General features: G+C 32.6%; 2 protein-coding genes across 4 annotated transcripts in view; one reads left to right on the forward strand and one right to left on the reverse strand.

Moving 5' to 3' along the window:
• LOC118737800 (protein kinase C) overlaps positions 1-11508 on the reverse strand; it is a 29973-nt gene extending 18465 nt beyond the window's left edge. Inside the window, exons 1-8 of one of the 3 annotated variants that reach the window (XM_036468586.1) lie at positions 11351-11508; positions 9042-9862; positions 8634-8956; positions 6705-6898; positions 6585-6642; positions 6395-6507; positions 4595-4668; positions 3725-3756 (exon numbers count right to left, since the gene is read on the reverse strand). In XM_036468586.1, the coding sequence (XP_036324479.1) occupies positions 3725-3756; positions 4595-4668; positions 6395-6507; positions 6585-6642; positions 6705-6898; positions 8634-8787 (625 nt within the window). In that variant the 5' untranslated portion in view covers positions 8788-8956; positions 9042-9862; positions 11351-11508. Of the gene's footprint in view, positions 1-3724; positions 3757-4594; positions 4669-6394; positions 6508-6584; positions 6643-6704; positions 6899-8633; positions 8957-9041; positions 9919-11350 lie in introns of all 3 variants that reach the window. The other 2 variants (XM_036468577.1, XM_036468570.1) reach the window with 2 other exon arrangements.
• A 2601-nt stretch (positions 11509-14109) lies between these two features.
• Positions 14110-15013, forward strand: LOC118737819 (protein KRTCAP2 homolog). Its single transcript, XM_036468597.1, has 3 exons — positions 14110-14217; positions 14310-14613; positions 14670-15013. The coding sequence occupies exons 1-3, from the start codon at positions 14214-14216 to the stop codon at positions 14791-14793; spliced, it is 432 nt and encodes a 143-aa protein (XP_036324490.1). The 5' UTR covers positions 14110-14213; the 3' UTR covers positions 14794-15013.
• The last annotated feature ends 1246 nt before the right edge of the window (positions 15014-16259 follow it).

Genomic DNA, 16259 nt, shown 5'->3' on the forward strand with positions numbered 1-16259 from the left:
AATCAAAAACGTGGGAAAAATAAATTCTCTACAAATGTGTACTTAACAATTTTTTACGAAAAATGCACAATAAGCTTGCAAATCGCAAAATCCCAAAAAATACCCAAAATCCAATGTGGCGAAATATTCCCAATTCAAATTTAGGGGCAAGACTCTGGATAAATGGTCTATGTATCAAATAAAAGTAAACTGCATCTTCGTACCAATTTGATCTAAATTTAAAAATCCTAGAAAATTGTAATTTTGCGTGGAAAAAGCCTTAATATCATTTAAAAGTTGGGGAGTTGCTATTTACTGCATTTATGCGGAAATAAGTTTTTTTTGCTATTTCATTTTTTTAATGCACTGAAGTAGAAAAATTTAGCAGTCCTTGATAAAACCGATATAAGCTAACAGCGAATCGTTCGTGGAAAGGCGTTTTTAAAATGCATACATATATCGCACGTTTAATAATATAGAGATGAAACTCAAAATTTATGTTTTCGGAGATTTCATTATGCAGTTAATAAGTAGTAGTAGATAAGTAGAATATATTCAGTCTTACAGATCACCAAACTCCCTAAACATGGCGAAGATATATGCTTTTCCATCTGTCTTTTTGTATACTAACTGTTTGTGAATTGATAAAACTTTGATTGCTTTTTTCCAAAAAATTGAAATTTTGAAATACTTCGTTATATTATTAAACGTGCGGTATATATAAAGTCATGCGATAAAATGGGGCCACGACATTTTCGTATTTCGTATTTCTTTATCCACATTTCAAACCAAGGCGAATTTATATAAGGTGGTGTTACTAGCTCAGCTGATTTTGTGTATGTGTTTCGCCGCACGGCTTCTGATATCAAATTGGAAAATTTTGTTTGAATTTCTACACACACTCTTACAGATTTTGACAGTTTATGCCGCCAAAGCAAAAACAAAATACATGTAAATTTTTGTTTTTGTACTCCTGCTATCACCTTATATTAATTCGCCTTGTTTCAAACTTTGTAGACAAATTCAAAAAAGTTTCACAACAACAACAAGCTTTTCACAAACAAAATCTAAGTATATACATATGTAGTTTTGTACCCCAATTAAATTCTAGAGACAGGAAAAAGTGCAACTTTTAAGAGGCTAAGAATTCGCGTTGATTTTTGTTAACTGTCGAACATAGTAACTTTGTATAGAAGAAAATGTGTGACACCGTCAACAAAAAGTAACAGTATTTTGTAGACACTTCAAACTGAAAATTCTTCGTTGTGCTACTTTGTTGAATTTTTTAATAGGGTGTAAAAAGTTAAAAATTGAGACTTATGTGGCTTTTGTTGGACCGTATACTTTATCGCGGGGTGTACAACGGGTACACATAGTACCAGGAGTTCTTTTATTTTAGTGAAAAACTTTCAAAAAAATAACTAATTAACTAAAGCCAGACTACCCTAGAAATGTTTTTTTGGTCATAAAAACGTGTCCTGCGAAAAATTTTTCAAATCGGACAACGGAAAGACGGGGCCCTAAAGTTCAGCTTTTCCATGCAATTTTTCACAAAGTGGTCTAAATTGCCTATAAGTGGGTGGGAAATTTAATATATTTTAATTTAACTACAATACACAATATTTTTACACAATATTTTTAAAGTATCCACTTTTGGATTCCCTAAAAAAGTATAACGCCGAGGCGATTTTCTAGGCGATTCAACACTGGTGCAGAAAAATCGCCCTTGTAAATGGTGATTCGAAAATCGCTTTTCGCAAAGTAGACAGACAGACAGCAAGTCAACTTTTGCAAGCGTTTATCGCCTGTCAAAAACTCGCCTCATGTAAAGGCAGCTTTAGGCATACATATGTACGTAGCCAAAGACAGGCAATAATGTTACTCATACGCCATGTACCCATATCTACGCGTTTGATGAAACTTAATAGGAAAAAAATATAATAATTGATTACTCGAAAGTCATTAATCGCACCTTTCACTGAATAAATTTTCCATTTATAAAACATATTTCTTCTACTGTAATACCATGGTACCGTTGCGGTAATTTCCAATAGTTTTTAAATGGTTAAATATATGTATCTTCTGTCAAATTGAGAGATAGTGCATTTCATTATTTTAATCAGTATGACTTTCAGAGCTAGACGATAAAATTTTTGTTTATCTTCTACCTTTTGACCTCAAGTGCCAGATTCACTGCTCTATAAATGATATATGTATGAAGCATACGCACGCACGACTATATATGTATGTACATACAATACATATTTAATTAAATAAAATATGTATATAAAAATAAGTGTCCGGACAAGTTAGAAACAATGTAGCATTTTTTTATCATAACTAAATATGGAGTACATAGTTAAATTCATACAAAACAAGCAATTCATTTATATATAGTATGTATGTACTATATTCAAATAAATAAATATAATTAATGAAAGTGCATCTACTATTTCAGAACAAGTGAATGCATATATATGTAAGTGGATTGCGGATTAAGTTGCTACGTGCTGCTGTGGGTTGGTGCCTCCTCTTTCTTTTTGTTTGATTGTTTGCTTGATTGTTTTTAAATTGATTTGCATGTTAAGTTGTTTGACTGATTTGTGAGTTAATAGCTAAATTGATTGATTGTACATACATATGCTAAGCTACACCCGTAATAGCAACAACAACAATATATGATCAGAAAACAAATGCGCTGTGGATAAAATTAACTCAAAAACAAAAGGGTAAACATGAAAGCAAGTAGCAATAGTTGCAAAAATGCAAAAGCATTCATAAATATGTAAAATTTTTCCAATTGCTACATATGTATGTATGTATGTGCATGAGAATGCATATACAAAATATGTACATATGTATGTAATAATAAGTAGACAGCAAGAGATTCTTGAACCGGCGTCGATAGCGAACATGGAAAATCATCACCAGCAACCAGCAATGAAATACACAGTTACAAATTACAACATTCAATTAAACCTAGGCAAAGCGGCTTAAAGTGTTTAAAGCATTTATTTTAAAGAAGGAACGTGTGTGTATTTGTATGGTATTTATGTATGTAGTATGCATGTAATGCTCGATTTATAGCTGGCTAATATGCTATGTTATGTTTGCATTGCAGCATACACTTAATTTATAGTTTATAGCTTTGTAGATATGCGTTGGTGTATTTTGGTGACTTTTTTTTGTTCAATGTTTTTAACTGATTTGATATCTATTATATATGTATATATGTATGTGTGTTGTATATGTACAAGTGTTATATGAGCATATATGTACCCTACAAGACATTGCTGAGCACTTTAGGCAAAAATTCTAACACATTTACAATTTTGTTTTTGTAGTACGGCATAAATGAGTAGTTTGACTATTAGTACTGAGGACTTTCTGATGACAACATTGAGGGGAAAGTACTCAATTTTTTCCCATGGCCTGAACGAAAATGAGGACTTTGATAAGCACTTTTGTGATTAGGGATAATGATAATATGAGTACTCATATGATACTCAGCTGTCTTGTAGGGTATGCATGTATGTACATATGTGTATGTGTGTATGTGGTAGATGTCTTTTGTTTGCGAAATCTTTTCTAAACTCAACAAGATCGCTTTTCTTTACTGACGATTGTTTGCTTATAGTTTGAACGAAAACGAGTACAAATGCAATAACGAGTACGAGTACGAGTACGAGTACGAGTAGGAATACCGAGTATGTAGTTGTTGTTGTTGCTGCATGTGAACACATACCTTGACATTGATAGCCTTGTTTACCAATTCCCCTGCAAAGGCAAAAAATTTCCGTAGCTTGTATATATGTGAATATAGGATTAATATTAAGTGATGATGTACAAAAATTAACTGATAATACTGATCAAATAGATATGTATTTATGTGATTTATGTGAGCCATAAACGTAAATTATATGTAATAGTACTAAACCGCTAGTGAAATGGACCATTTTGACAAAAAATATTCAATCATACTCTATACATAAATATTTTTCGTTTTATTTGAAAAAAAAAAAATGGCCCAGCATTATTCAAAGGAGAAAGCAGAATATGAATAATATTTCGTCGGAAGCGCAAATCAGCACAAAGTGAATTTAGCAATAGTTTTTTGTAATTTTGTTTATCCAGCGCCAAACTACACCCAAATAAATAATAAAAATACTTATATGTATGTTTGTATGCATGTACATGTCTATGTTCGCACCAAACAAATATAACATAAAACATTTAATATTTATGTATATATATGTATGTATGTAGATAAGTATTCTTTGTACCAAATAAATTTAAAATTAAACTTTGAAATAATTACCTAATTTTACCCAAAAAAAAAAATACATTCTAATTGGCTAAATAGTTGTGAAAACAAGAAAATTCAATAAGAACAGGAAGTGTAATGTGACCAAATTATACTGCGATAACCAAATGGTGAAAAGGATAGTAACTAAATACAGTTATTCACTGTTATGAGCGTATAAATTAAGAATATATTTTAATATGATTATGGTAAATAGCAGGTTTATGGTAAGGATGATTTTATACCTCCAATGCCACAGCGATTTGTCGCATGCGTTGACTTTTCTGTGGCAAATACGCGCCATGTACTTACCAAATAAATTTTTGGCAATGTGAACAAAAAGTCGGCTGTCGCAAGAAAGTCGCCATAAACTTGTGTCCGTTTACCTGTTAAGAGAGCAAATAAATAATGTTTTTTACTATCTATGTGTTTACGTATGTATTTTTTGTATGTATGCATATGGGTCATTATTTTAAAAATTGACTTCATAATTTAAAACAAACTTAAACTAAAACTTTAAAACTAAGCTAAGACTTTTTTTGTAAGTTCTATGCACGAAATTATGAAATATCTATATATGTATGTGTGTATGTATGTATATCAGGAAAACATTTTTGCAGAGATATGAATATATTTAGTTTGGGTGGGTTTTTTTATATTAAAGGTTGACAAATTTGCAGATGACTGCAAATTGCAAATACCTCCAAAAATTTAGTTTTTTATTAATAAAAAGAGTTTTTCTGAGTATTTTTTTTTTTAATCACCTCAGCTGACCAAACAGTTTAAGCTTAAAAAATTTACATACAAGTATTTAAAAAAAATTATCTACGGTATCATAATAACGCGATTTTCGATGCTGTTTTTGAACTTTTTTCAAAGACTGGTTTAAGAAAAACTTGAATAACTCAGCCAAAACCTTACCAATTTAGACTTCCGAGGTATCATTGGTAAGGTATTTGCTCACCTATTTAGTTTCTTTGCGAATAAGCTCATTCAAAGTATGAAAGAGGAAGGTAAGATAAATGGGTATCATTCCACGTTGAATTAAGATGTGTTGGTATTTGATAAAGAAAAAGTTGGGACGCGAGTTTTTTTGCAAAGAAATAAAAAATGTGAGAAAATACATTTCCACTGATACCTCATAAGTCTATATCGGTAAACTTTTGGAGCAGTTATACAATTTTTTTCTTACTCAACTCTTTGAAAAAATTAAAAAAAAAAACAGCATCAAAACTCTCGTTATTATGATTCCGTTGTTACAAAATTTTAATATTTTTATGTAGATTTTTTAAGCTCAAACTGGTTTATCATCTGAGGGGATTTTTTCCAAAAAATCTTTAAGAAACTTTTTTTATTCATAAAAAACTGCAATTTTAGAGGTATTTTCAAACCGGTCTAGCTCACTTAAATCTTAATATTTTCCGAAATATTTTGGTAGAAGTCTTAAAATATAATAGGCTAGAAGCCCACAACTTTTTTTGGTGATGCAGTCTAATGTAGTACATAAGTGTCAGCAAAATTTTCGAAAGTGCCAAAATGTTTTTTTCCCTTTTAAACAGTGATATTTGTTCCTTAAATCCGTACGATTTGCAAAATAATGATCCATATGTATGAACATATAATTCGTTCTACACATGTAAAAAAATAACACGGATTTCGAAATACATAAATGGGTTAGGAGAAGTAATGAATACAAAAGATAGTACCGCTAGCTTAGAGTGAAAAGTTGCTAAGTCCGCTTTTTATGAAAACAGATATTTTGATACAGGAGGCTAGAGAAATTAAAAATCCATCATTTCTAAAAGATTAAAGGTCCTCATTTTAGGTTTTCTCGCTTATATTCAATGTAAGGGAAATTTGCCAAGTCCAAAAAAAAAACCCGAAAATTCAATAAGGCTACGAAATCTTTTCATATAGATCGAATCCCTCTGATTCGTATGGAGTTTTGCTTTTTCTTTAAACAGGCAAAATGTTGTATTAAAAGTTTTGAGAAATACTTGAAGAAAATGGCTATAACAAGTTTTTTCCTCTGCTGTACAATTTTTAAATCGGGCAACTTTTCACTCTAAGCTAGGGATATGTTGTTATTTGGCATACGCAATGATTTCTAACCTGATGCACACGCCGCCGCATGGCACCGCGACGGCGATTGAAACCAGCGCGCTCTTTGAATTCTTTATTTTGGGTAACCGCTTCCACCACTTCAGCAACATCCTTATTGGAATCTATATCAAGAAAAAGTTTATCAATGGGTATGTGCGCTTCCAAAAAAAAAAAAAGAAAAACCTAAAAAATTACATACCAACTCGATTCTTTAATTCGATTATAATATGTAGTTTACCCTGTGGCTCCAAATTCACCTGCAATGCGAATTCGATTTAGTTCTGTTTTTTTTTTTTTTAATTTCAAAATTGTTGCTTACCCATAGATCAAGTACACCCGTTTCATTTTGCATAATATCTTCAAAAGGTATTTGACAATTGGCAACAAAATCATCCGGTGGCAGCGCTGCGTCGTGAAATACCGTCAAATTAATATTTTTTGCATTGGTAACATCGTGAACGAATTGCTCATTCCAAACTGGATCGAATGTCTTGGGTCGCGTTGTAGAGCGATCTAAAAAAAGTTGTATTTTTTAAAGTGAAAATTAATGTATGAAACATAAGTACATATGTACATATGTACATATGTATGTATGTATATGTTCATATATGTAGTTGTTCCCAAAATTATTTTTCTTTTGTTTGTTTGATGCTTATTAATTTTTTTTATAGAAGCATAGCTCATTATCTAACAAAAACCACATAAATCCGAACTTGAATCTTTGTACCAACTTTCACAAAAATGTCTAAATTTTTATTCAGAATTTTTAGAACAATTTGGCATTCATTAATTTTGAATAATTTTTTGTTGACGTATTTTCTTCTATATTTGAAAATGCCTAGCACCGTTAATAAATCAAATTCTAAATGCAATGTTAACAACTTCAAGCTTGCACTTTATTTTACTAAAGTACAATAGCCAATAAAACTTTTGGTAAAAATTTCGAATTTTTTTTTATATTTGTACAAAATTTTAAATTCGTATTTATGGGATTTTTGCTAGATAATACTTTTATAAAAATTATTACATATTAAACAAATAAAAGAAATACATTCAAAACTTCAAAATATCGCACTCCCTTTAATTTGGTGACAAATGTACATAATAAAAATATGTATATATTTTTTTTTATTAATAATAATATTTTGGCGCTTATACTTTTGCTAAGTATTAGGCCAGCTTTTCCTGCAATTTGTGCTGTGCGTCTTGATGTTATTACACAAAATGGAGGACCTACAGTTTTATGTCGCCTCCTATTTTTTGATGTTGGGTCGAACCGGGCTTGAACCCAGGCCCTTCGGTATGGTAGCGCGCACTGCTAACCACTACACCCCAGTGACCAAGTGTGTTCGATATAAATTCATGTATTAATTGCCTTAAAAAATTCGTTTAAAAGCAATCTTAACGAGAAAATATCACGATGGAAAGAAATATCGCGTGCGAGAGTGATTAAAATTAAATTAAAAAAAAAAAAATACATAAATCATTTTTGGGTAATATCAAAACCATTTTAAAGAGACATCAATGCAGAACGTTCTATAGTCACATTGAAAGGTTTCACTGAAATCGGCGTTTGAATTGTTGGCCGCGAAAACCACTTCTGTTTTTTTTTTATCCCGTGCGAATGCCTTAGTTTTTGCAATTAACTTGAAAACGAAAAATTGCCCAAATTCAAAATTGGCACCTAATTAAGAGCTATAAGTTAAGCCTATTGTAAAAAAAAAAACAAAGTTTTAGATTACGTTCGATGGTCGTGTTCGACATTATGGAAATGACCGTTTGTAGCAAAGATCGACACAGATGACAAAATTAATATCGAGGGCTTATATTCAATACCCTCTATATGGACTTTTCACAAAAATGAGATTCTGATATCACCCCTATCCACCTAAGACTTAACTGTCATCGGGAATATTAATGCTAGCCTTGCATAACGCTTAACTGAAGAATTTACTATTAAATTACAGAGTCAGAATTCACATCGGTGACGACAGGTAAGTCCCAGATGGGTTCTAAGTGGTTTTTGGTACAAACTAATACCAACAAGTATTTTATCGTTGGTTGTTCGTTAAAAAATGAAAATTATCATTGAACGTCGACTTTTCAATAAGTTTACATTAAATATTTTAACCAGTTGCGGCAGTTGCGGTACATTTCTTCAGATTAAAAAAATTATTAAAAAATCGGTCACTATTCGTACGCAAATTGAAAATTTTAACACTAAAAGATACCGATAAATTGTGCTTACCAAAATGATTATCGTCGACATCGATCGATATGTAAGGATCGATCGGCTGCTCGTCGGCCAACTTTCCGAATGTCAAATTGTGGCGCTTTTGAAAATCGGTTGGTCGTAGCCCGATAGCCTCACAAACTTTTATTTGTAATTTTCCCGTAAACATTGTGTAGATCAAATTTATTAAAAGCGTTTCAAATGGAAAGGATACCACTGCAAAGGTTGTGCACAATGAACGAGCTTAGGAACGATATTTAAACGGAAGTTGTGGGATCGCACTAATCGTTGGCAGATGTCGCGTTTGCAGTTTCACAAAATGTTTCGAAAGGTATATCCTGTGTGCACGAAATAAATGGATTATATATGTAAATACAGTGCTTATGTAGATATGTATGTATGTATGTGTAAACCGGAACTCACAATGATTCGATAACAGCAAGGCTATTTTATCGTTGACCAATCAACCAATTCAAAAGGTGATAATGAAACGGAAATCCTCTCGAGTGGCGCGCACAGTAACACACACACACACACGCACACGCACACGCACAATTTTACTCTGCTGCTGCTGTAGAGAAACGGTGGGGCGCGCGTGCGCCTTTTTTAAAACACGATCACTGATAATTTAACGAATGCAAGCGTTTAGGTTATTTTTTAAATATTTTTTTTTAGATATTTTTGGGTGGATTCAATTGTAAATATGCGTTTTTTCTGCGGTATTGATATTAAAATAATTTATTAACCATACATGCATACTATATTGCACAGTATTTTTATTTTTTTTTGTGTTAAATACACATACATATATGTATGAATTTCTTGTTTGCTGCTTCCACTTTGTGTACTTTTTCGCATTCACTTTCGCCTTCAAGTGGCAAATGAATCCAATTCATAAAAATTATTCTGTTTCAATTGTGTGCGTGTGTGTGTAATTCACCTAATTACACTTTTATGTTTGTTTGTGCCTCTGCTGTTGTCGATACTGCCGTTGCCGTTGCCGTTGCCGTTGATGCTGCTTTCGTTCGTCGTTTGTGCGATTGTTGCGCACTTTGCCCATTTAATGTCAATTCAAGTTCGCTGTCGCAACACTTTTATCGTATTGTGCGTTACATTTACATACATACTATGTGCATTATTATTTTTTCTTGTATTCGCGAATAAGATTTATGCTATTTTTCTCCTCCTAGCTGCTTATTAAATCATAATGTTGCAGGTTCTTTTTGGTTGCCACTTTAGATATTCTGTTCAGGATTTTGCTTATTTGTAACTGCAGCTCTAGTTAATAAGAATCTACATACTACATACATATGTGTATGTACATATGTATGTATAGAAAATAGACAAGTTGATACATGCATACATATGTATGTATATCCTTGAATTTCTATTTATGCAATTACACTAAAAAATTTTATTTTCTTAAAAACAAAAACATTATGACAGTGTTGCAACTGTTTTTCGTCAACGCTAATGCAGTGATATTTATTTGGCTAGAGGCTCATATGAATTTGTGGCTGTGTCTAACTTGTTATGTTATCTTCTAAATTTGTACATACACACGTAGTATGTATGTATGTGTATATGTACACCATATGTACATATATGTAAATACAAATGTAGATGCGTTCATATGCTACAAACATATGTATGTACATACATACATACTCACATGAGTACTTTTGCTCTTGTGCTTTTGGGTTGCTAGTTTTGTTATACTAAGTAAGTATGTATGTATGTAGGTATTTTCTCCTCGCTACTTTTAATTTGCTACTTTACTTCTTGCTTTGCCTCATGCTTCTGGCCTTATTCTCATTCTTGGTAACTTGATTGACTGAAGACTTGGTGGCTAGCTAGTTGGCTGTCTTAATAGTTGGTTCCTTCCTCCACTTTTGACGTTCTTCCCGTTTTTTTTTTGCTGTTTCTAATGTTGGTATATTAGAAAGAAATATGTAGCAGAGTGGAAAAAGAACGGAAGGTATTTCACTTGCACTTCCCCCTTCCTATTTGCGCGCGTACACAAACACACGCTCACTTATGGTAGTATTTACTTATTAAGGTATATTTACCACACTTAAATTATTAGATGTCTTAATGTTTAAAATCAAAAGGTTTTTTTGGTTGTACTTGGATAAATTTGTTTTCGTTTTTTTTTTTTATATACCATTGTCCCTAGTCACTATGCTTCGTTTGTCCATTAGAGCTTCGTATCTAAATGCTTCTTCCACTACTTCAATATTTGCTTTCGACTTAAATTCCTTTACTCATATTCGATTGCTTTTTGGTGCTTCGTTCGTTTGCGCAGACACCACAAATTCTTGATCTTCTCACATTCGAGATTCGTTAATTACATACATAAATATGTATGTATGTACAAATGCATTTACATACTTATATTTTAGTATTATTAGTGCTCTTGCAAGAAGGTATGAAAAATTTTTCCGACATCTTATATATTTTTCTTATTTTGCAAACATATCTTCTATCTAATATTTTCCTCTGACTTTTAATAAAATGCAAATTCCAGCAGAAATTCTATAATTCGCTCTGGAAGAATTTTCCAACGAAAAACTTTTCCTTACTATTTGCACAAAAAGTGGGTGCACAAAATATGAGGAAACTGTGTAGAGAAAGAAGCAGAAAATGGAAAGAAGTCAAATACAAAAGTCGTTTGCGAAATTTTCACTTTTTTCAATGCACAACTCAATATAATTCACAAAATTTCTAATTACTTCGTTAGTATTTCATTTGAACTTGTATTTGTGCTTGATTTTGTAATTATTAGGCTTTGTTTTCCACTATAATTTTAATTTTGAATATGAAATACACGAATTTTCTTCGCGACTAAAGACTTTGGATTTTCAGCGAATGTGGAGCAAAGCGCAATGAATGGAATTGGTATTTCCACTGAATGGAGCTTAATACAGGTTCGCATGTGGAGCTTTTTTGTAAAGCAAACATCTGACTCCCAAATACCTGTGGTCATAACAATGCGGTGCCATACTGTTTTTATTATTGCGAGTTTTTGGGGGATCGTTTTGGAAAAAAACGCTTTTACTTATTTACATACATATGTACATTCAGGGCACATATCGTTAAAGCTCTATTTGAAAAATTTTAAACCTTAAAAAAAAGCAAACAAATCTTAAATGCAATCAGTAGCCAACATTTGTTATCGCTAATTTTGATTACCAAAAATCTCCAAAAGAATAGCAGGCACCCCTAACACCCACGCAACATTCCCCAATACTGCAGATCCATTTTTAAGGCGATAATGAAGTGGCAAACTGCCTACAGCATTGGGGAATAGCAAATTTTTAAAGTTATGTGCTGAACAGCGCGTGCTGATTTTATTTTTCAAAAACTGTAAATTCCTAAGAAAACTTTATTTTAACAAAAAAAAAAGGAAGGCTTTAAATACGAAGGCATTTTTGGAATGTAAAGGTTTTAACCGTATGATTGGAATGCAGATGAATCTTTTTATCCAAATAAAAATTCACTTCTAAAAGCCAAAAGATATATTTTTATTTATTCTTTCAAATATGAACTTTTGACAAAACTGTAATTTGTACTAGGAGGTAATTTAAAACAACTGAAGATTGTCCAAATACCACGATTTACAGTTAAAACTTAAGGCATGACGACATTGAAGTGAATAAATATTTATTTTTTGGCATACAATAAAAATGAAGAAGGAGACCAAAAAATGTATAGGGGTCTTCATCTAAAGTGATAAAAAAAAATTCCTTAAATTTATCAGTTTATCCGCATTATTTTAAGAGCGCACCTAAGTAAATAATTGCATTATTTTTTATTCATTTAATTGTTTATTATTTAACTTATATGGCTAGTTACTCTTGATTCTCGTCCATTGTGTTCATGTGCTTTTATGTGTTCGTGGCAAAAGCAAATACCTGTCAACCTGTAGGGGTTGAATTTTGCTGAAATTTACCCTGCAGGAATTCAGACTCATCCTAGGTTAGCCCTCAGATAGTCCGTATTGTTACCAGCACTAGTCCCTCATAATTCCCCTGCCAATGGTTTTAACTGCCATTTTTTGCATTGGCGTGTCATTGGAAAAGGACCGGTCCAATCAACACTGACCGTAAGATAGTCCTGGACTAGTCCAATTTTGGAGATTTTTTTCGTTGAAGTAAGATTGCATTCTGCACTTCGCAGATGCTTTTTCATAATTCGGAAAAACAAAAAAAAAATGTATCATTTAATAACCATGTTGCCTCTGACGGCATTTGAACCCGGACCCTCCTGAAAGCTAACAAATAGTGCCAAGCATCTCTGCGCACTGAGCTACAGCCACGCATGTAAATGTGTGTTCAAATGTTCACTTTGTATCAAGGCCAGACCAAGCGATTGGGACATTTACAGGGTGGTGTTCTTTAAATTTTTTTTATTTAATTGCAAGACAACACCACCCTGTCACTGCTAAACTGTACTTTTCGTCTATCTCTAGGCCGGTTCCTTGGGGACTTGTCGAAGGCTGACATTTTCGATGCAAGCAAATCTCCAATTCTGACCAGTCAAATTTTAACCAGTGAAGTACTAGTCCTTTACGCAAAATTGGCCGCCTTATTACTGCAGGGTACACATTTATCCACCAAATCGTTTGATAAAGTGATAAACTTTGGTTAAATAGATTTCCATACAAAGTTTGACACTTCATTTATCAAAATGTTAAATTTATCACTTTATCAAGTTTATCAGGAGTTTATCACTTTGAGGATCCCATATGTATTTGCACTAGGGTGATTGACTCGGTCTATCCAAACTGGTTTCCACCTTTTTTTTATTGATATCTCTTGGTGGATTTTTTGAAATCTTGATTTTTCTAACCGGCTTTTTCATTTCAAAAAAATCTTGACCTCAATAAAAGTTTCCGAAAAATGCAATAATTTGAGATTAAAATAAGAGCCAGTGTGATTTTTTCACTGATTTTTTTTTGTTTTACTTTTGATCTAAACAAACTTTGGACTTAATTTGCTTCTAATAGAAATAAACTGGATAGAGCCTGTGCCAATTGATAGAAAAAAATGGTGGTCTGGACATACAACATTGCAAGTTGTGATGGAAAATTTTGAAAGATCAAACTAAAAATTCGACACAGCAAAATTCAATTTATTTGTACACCACAATGCATTTTTCCAACCTGTTTCACCACGGAGAAGAAAGTTACCGATTGGCATAAAGCCAACGTTAAAGTTGTGTTTAATTTCGTTAACTTATGTAGCTCTACTTATGTAGCTCTGAAACGGAACGATATTATGTATTTTGATTTTTTATTCTTGCTCGATAAAATAATGATATCGATATATGTTGTTGTTGTTGTTCGATTTGTTTACCACGTCTGAGGGAGGCGGATTGATTATTCACCATTTCAAAAAAGTTACTCACCATAGAACTTACCATATGGCATAGATTACTTTATCTGAAAACAGGGTTTACGGGGTCCACAATTTCAATACACTTGAAATGCAACCCTGCGCTTTGTTTGCAATTGTGGAAGCTGAGTCGGCTTTTGATAAAATTCAACGTAGGCGTTTTTAATAATTTGTGAGTTAAATCTATCGTAGTTCCAAAATGGGTAAGTTTATAATTAATTCTTATAGAATTAGCGAAGTGCATATACATATATTAATCCGTGTTATTTAACAATTATTTACTGCACGAAAACAGGTGTGGAAACCAAGAGTGGTAGCAGTAATCTCGTTTCGGCAGTGATATCCTGCATACTGAGTTTGGTCATATTCGCCACTATGCGGTTCTACTCCGGTTGGATCACAGATACCCAAATGAATACAATTGTTGGTGGATTCATTGGTTCGTGGTTATTTGTGTTCGCGCTTACTGCTGTGTCGAATATGGAAATGCTTGTATTCGGCAATGACTTCCAAGCTAAGTTCATACCGGAAATATTGACTTGCTTATCGCTGGCTACAGTGGCATCCGGGGTGGTACATCGAGTTTGTGCCACAACATGGTATGTACATCAATGGTTATGATCGGGTCAGTTAATTGATATGTTTTCTATTTCAGCATTATATTTTGTATCGGCGCTTTGTACTTTATAAATCGCATATCTAATAAATATCACAATAAAAATGCTATTGCCGTAGAGCAAGCGCCTGTTCGGCGGGGCGGGGGCAAGAAAAATAAGTAAAGCGTTCACATCTAGTGGCCAACTACATTTTGCAAACGATATGCCTTAAGCGTACTTGTGTTGGCCATGTCTTTTTAAGTATTTATTTAAAAATAAAATTGTATTACTTATCTCAGTGAACATTTGTAAATATGCCTTCTTAAGCCTGCAATCTTGTTAAGTTAAACTTTTTGTATAATTTTAATTAAGTAAATAAAAAATTATACTTAACTTGTCATTAGTACCAGTATTTCGATATCCTGATTTCGCGGCAGGTTGTCCCCTAATCTTGTGATGACTATGGAACTAATCTCTTGATCATGGCAGTTGTAACAACATATGAATTCTCTTTGGAAATGCTATTGAAGTGACGGTCCTTGTCCAGACACGAACTAGCGCCGTTCAGGTTTCGTATTCCCCACTGTTGTAGTGTCTACTTAACCTTGCCTAGAATCGGATATTTCTTCAAGATATACAGGCAGGTTCTGCAATTCACTTCCGAGTAAATTTCATTCTAATTCGCTTTGGTTTCAAATTACTAGGGGTTGAAATTCACTCGGAAGTGAATGGCAAAACCTGCCTGATAGTATATACATATGTGCATATATCGCCAATTATACAAAATTTATAGGAGACGAAAAAAAAAAATAAATTTTGCGTGTTTAAAGACGCATTCGCCATTAATTAAAAGATTTCGTATTACGAGCATATTGGCCTTATAGAATTTGCCGTTCCTCTTTTGGACTTTACAATTTTGTCTTTCTTTGAATATAAAAGGGAAGAGATAAAACAAGTGCCTTAATACTTTTGGAAACTGCATTTTTAATTTATCTTGCTCCCTGTATCAATATGAGCTTTCACAAAAGTGAACCTAGATATTAGAATGGCACGTACGGGAGCTTGGAAAACGGAAAGAACGCGAAAAGCTAGTAAACTCCATTTCAAACTGAATTGAAGCCGAGTGAAAAATATCAAAAATTTTAGTGGTTTCCTAAAAGGAGTACTCCATCGTTCGTACGGAACAAAGCTTACGAATTTACTAGTTTACGGCTCTAATTAAAGGAAAAGTAAAAAGTTAAAAAGCGAAGTATTTAGATAGTATATTAAGTTTGTATTATAAAGTAGTAACCAAAAACAAAAAATTCTTTGCTGCAATATTCGCGTGGGCCCGAAGGATCCCAAATAAATTGCCTGTTTGTACGGGACAGCTCTAGTCTACCATAAATTTTAGTTGCTGTGTGTTAAGTAAAACTTTAGCGAAATTAATGGTAATTCTAAAAGGTTAGATTAGGTTAGGTAGCACTGACATTAGTAATTATTAACACAACAAAACTTTTAAGAATACTTTTATTTGAAAAAGTTTAAGTAATCATAATGAAATTGTTTATAAGTGACACGTGTGTTTGTACCCAACAAGCAAAATAAACTTAAAGAAAGTTTTTTTTAAGTTTTCAATTATAAACATTAAGCTTACAAAACGTTGATTT

Source organism: Rhagoletis pomonella, unplaced genomic scaffold (genome assembly GCF_013731165.1).
Source record: "Rhagoletis pomonella isolate Grant_MI unplaced genomic scaffold, Rhpom_1.0 Rhpom_scaffold_00001, whole genome shotgun sequence".
In the NCBI taxonomy this organism is placed as follows: Eukaryota; Metazoa; Arthropoda; class Insecta; order Diptera; family Tephritidae; genus Rhagoletis; species Rhagoletis pomonella.

What these genes read in the sequence shown, in the direction of transcription:
- LOC118737819 (XM_036468597.1), top strand. An exon ending in CGAGTTTGTGCCACAACATG is followed by an intron (nt 14,614 to 14,669) that starts GTATGTACATCA and finishes TTTCTATTTCAG; the next exon opens with CATTATATTTTGTATCGGCG.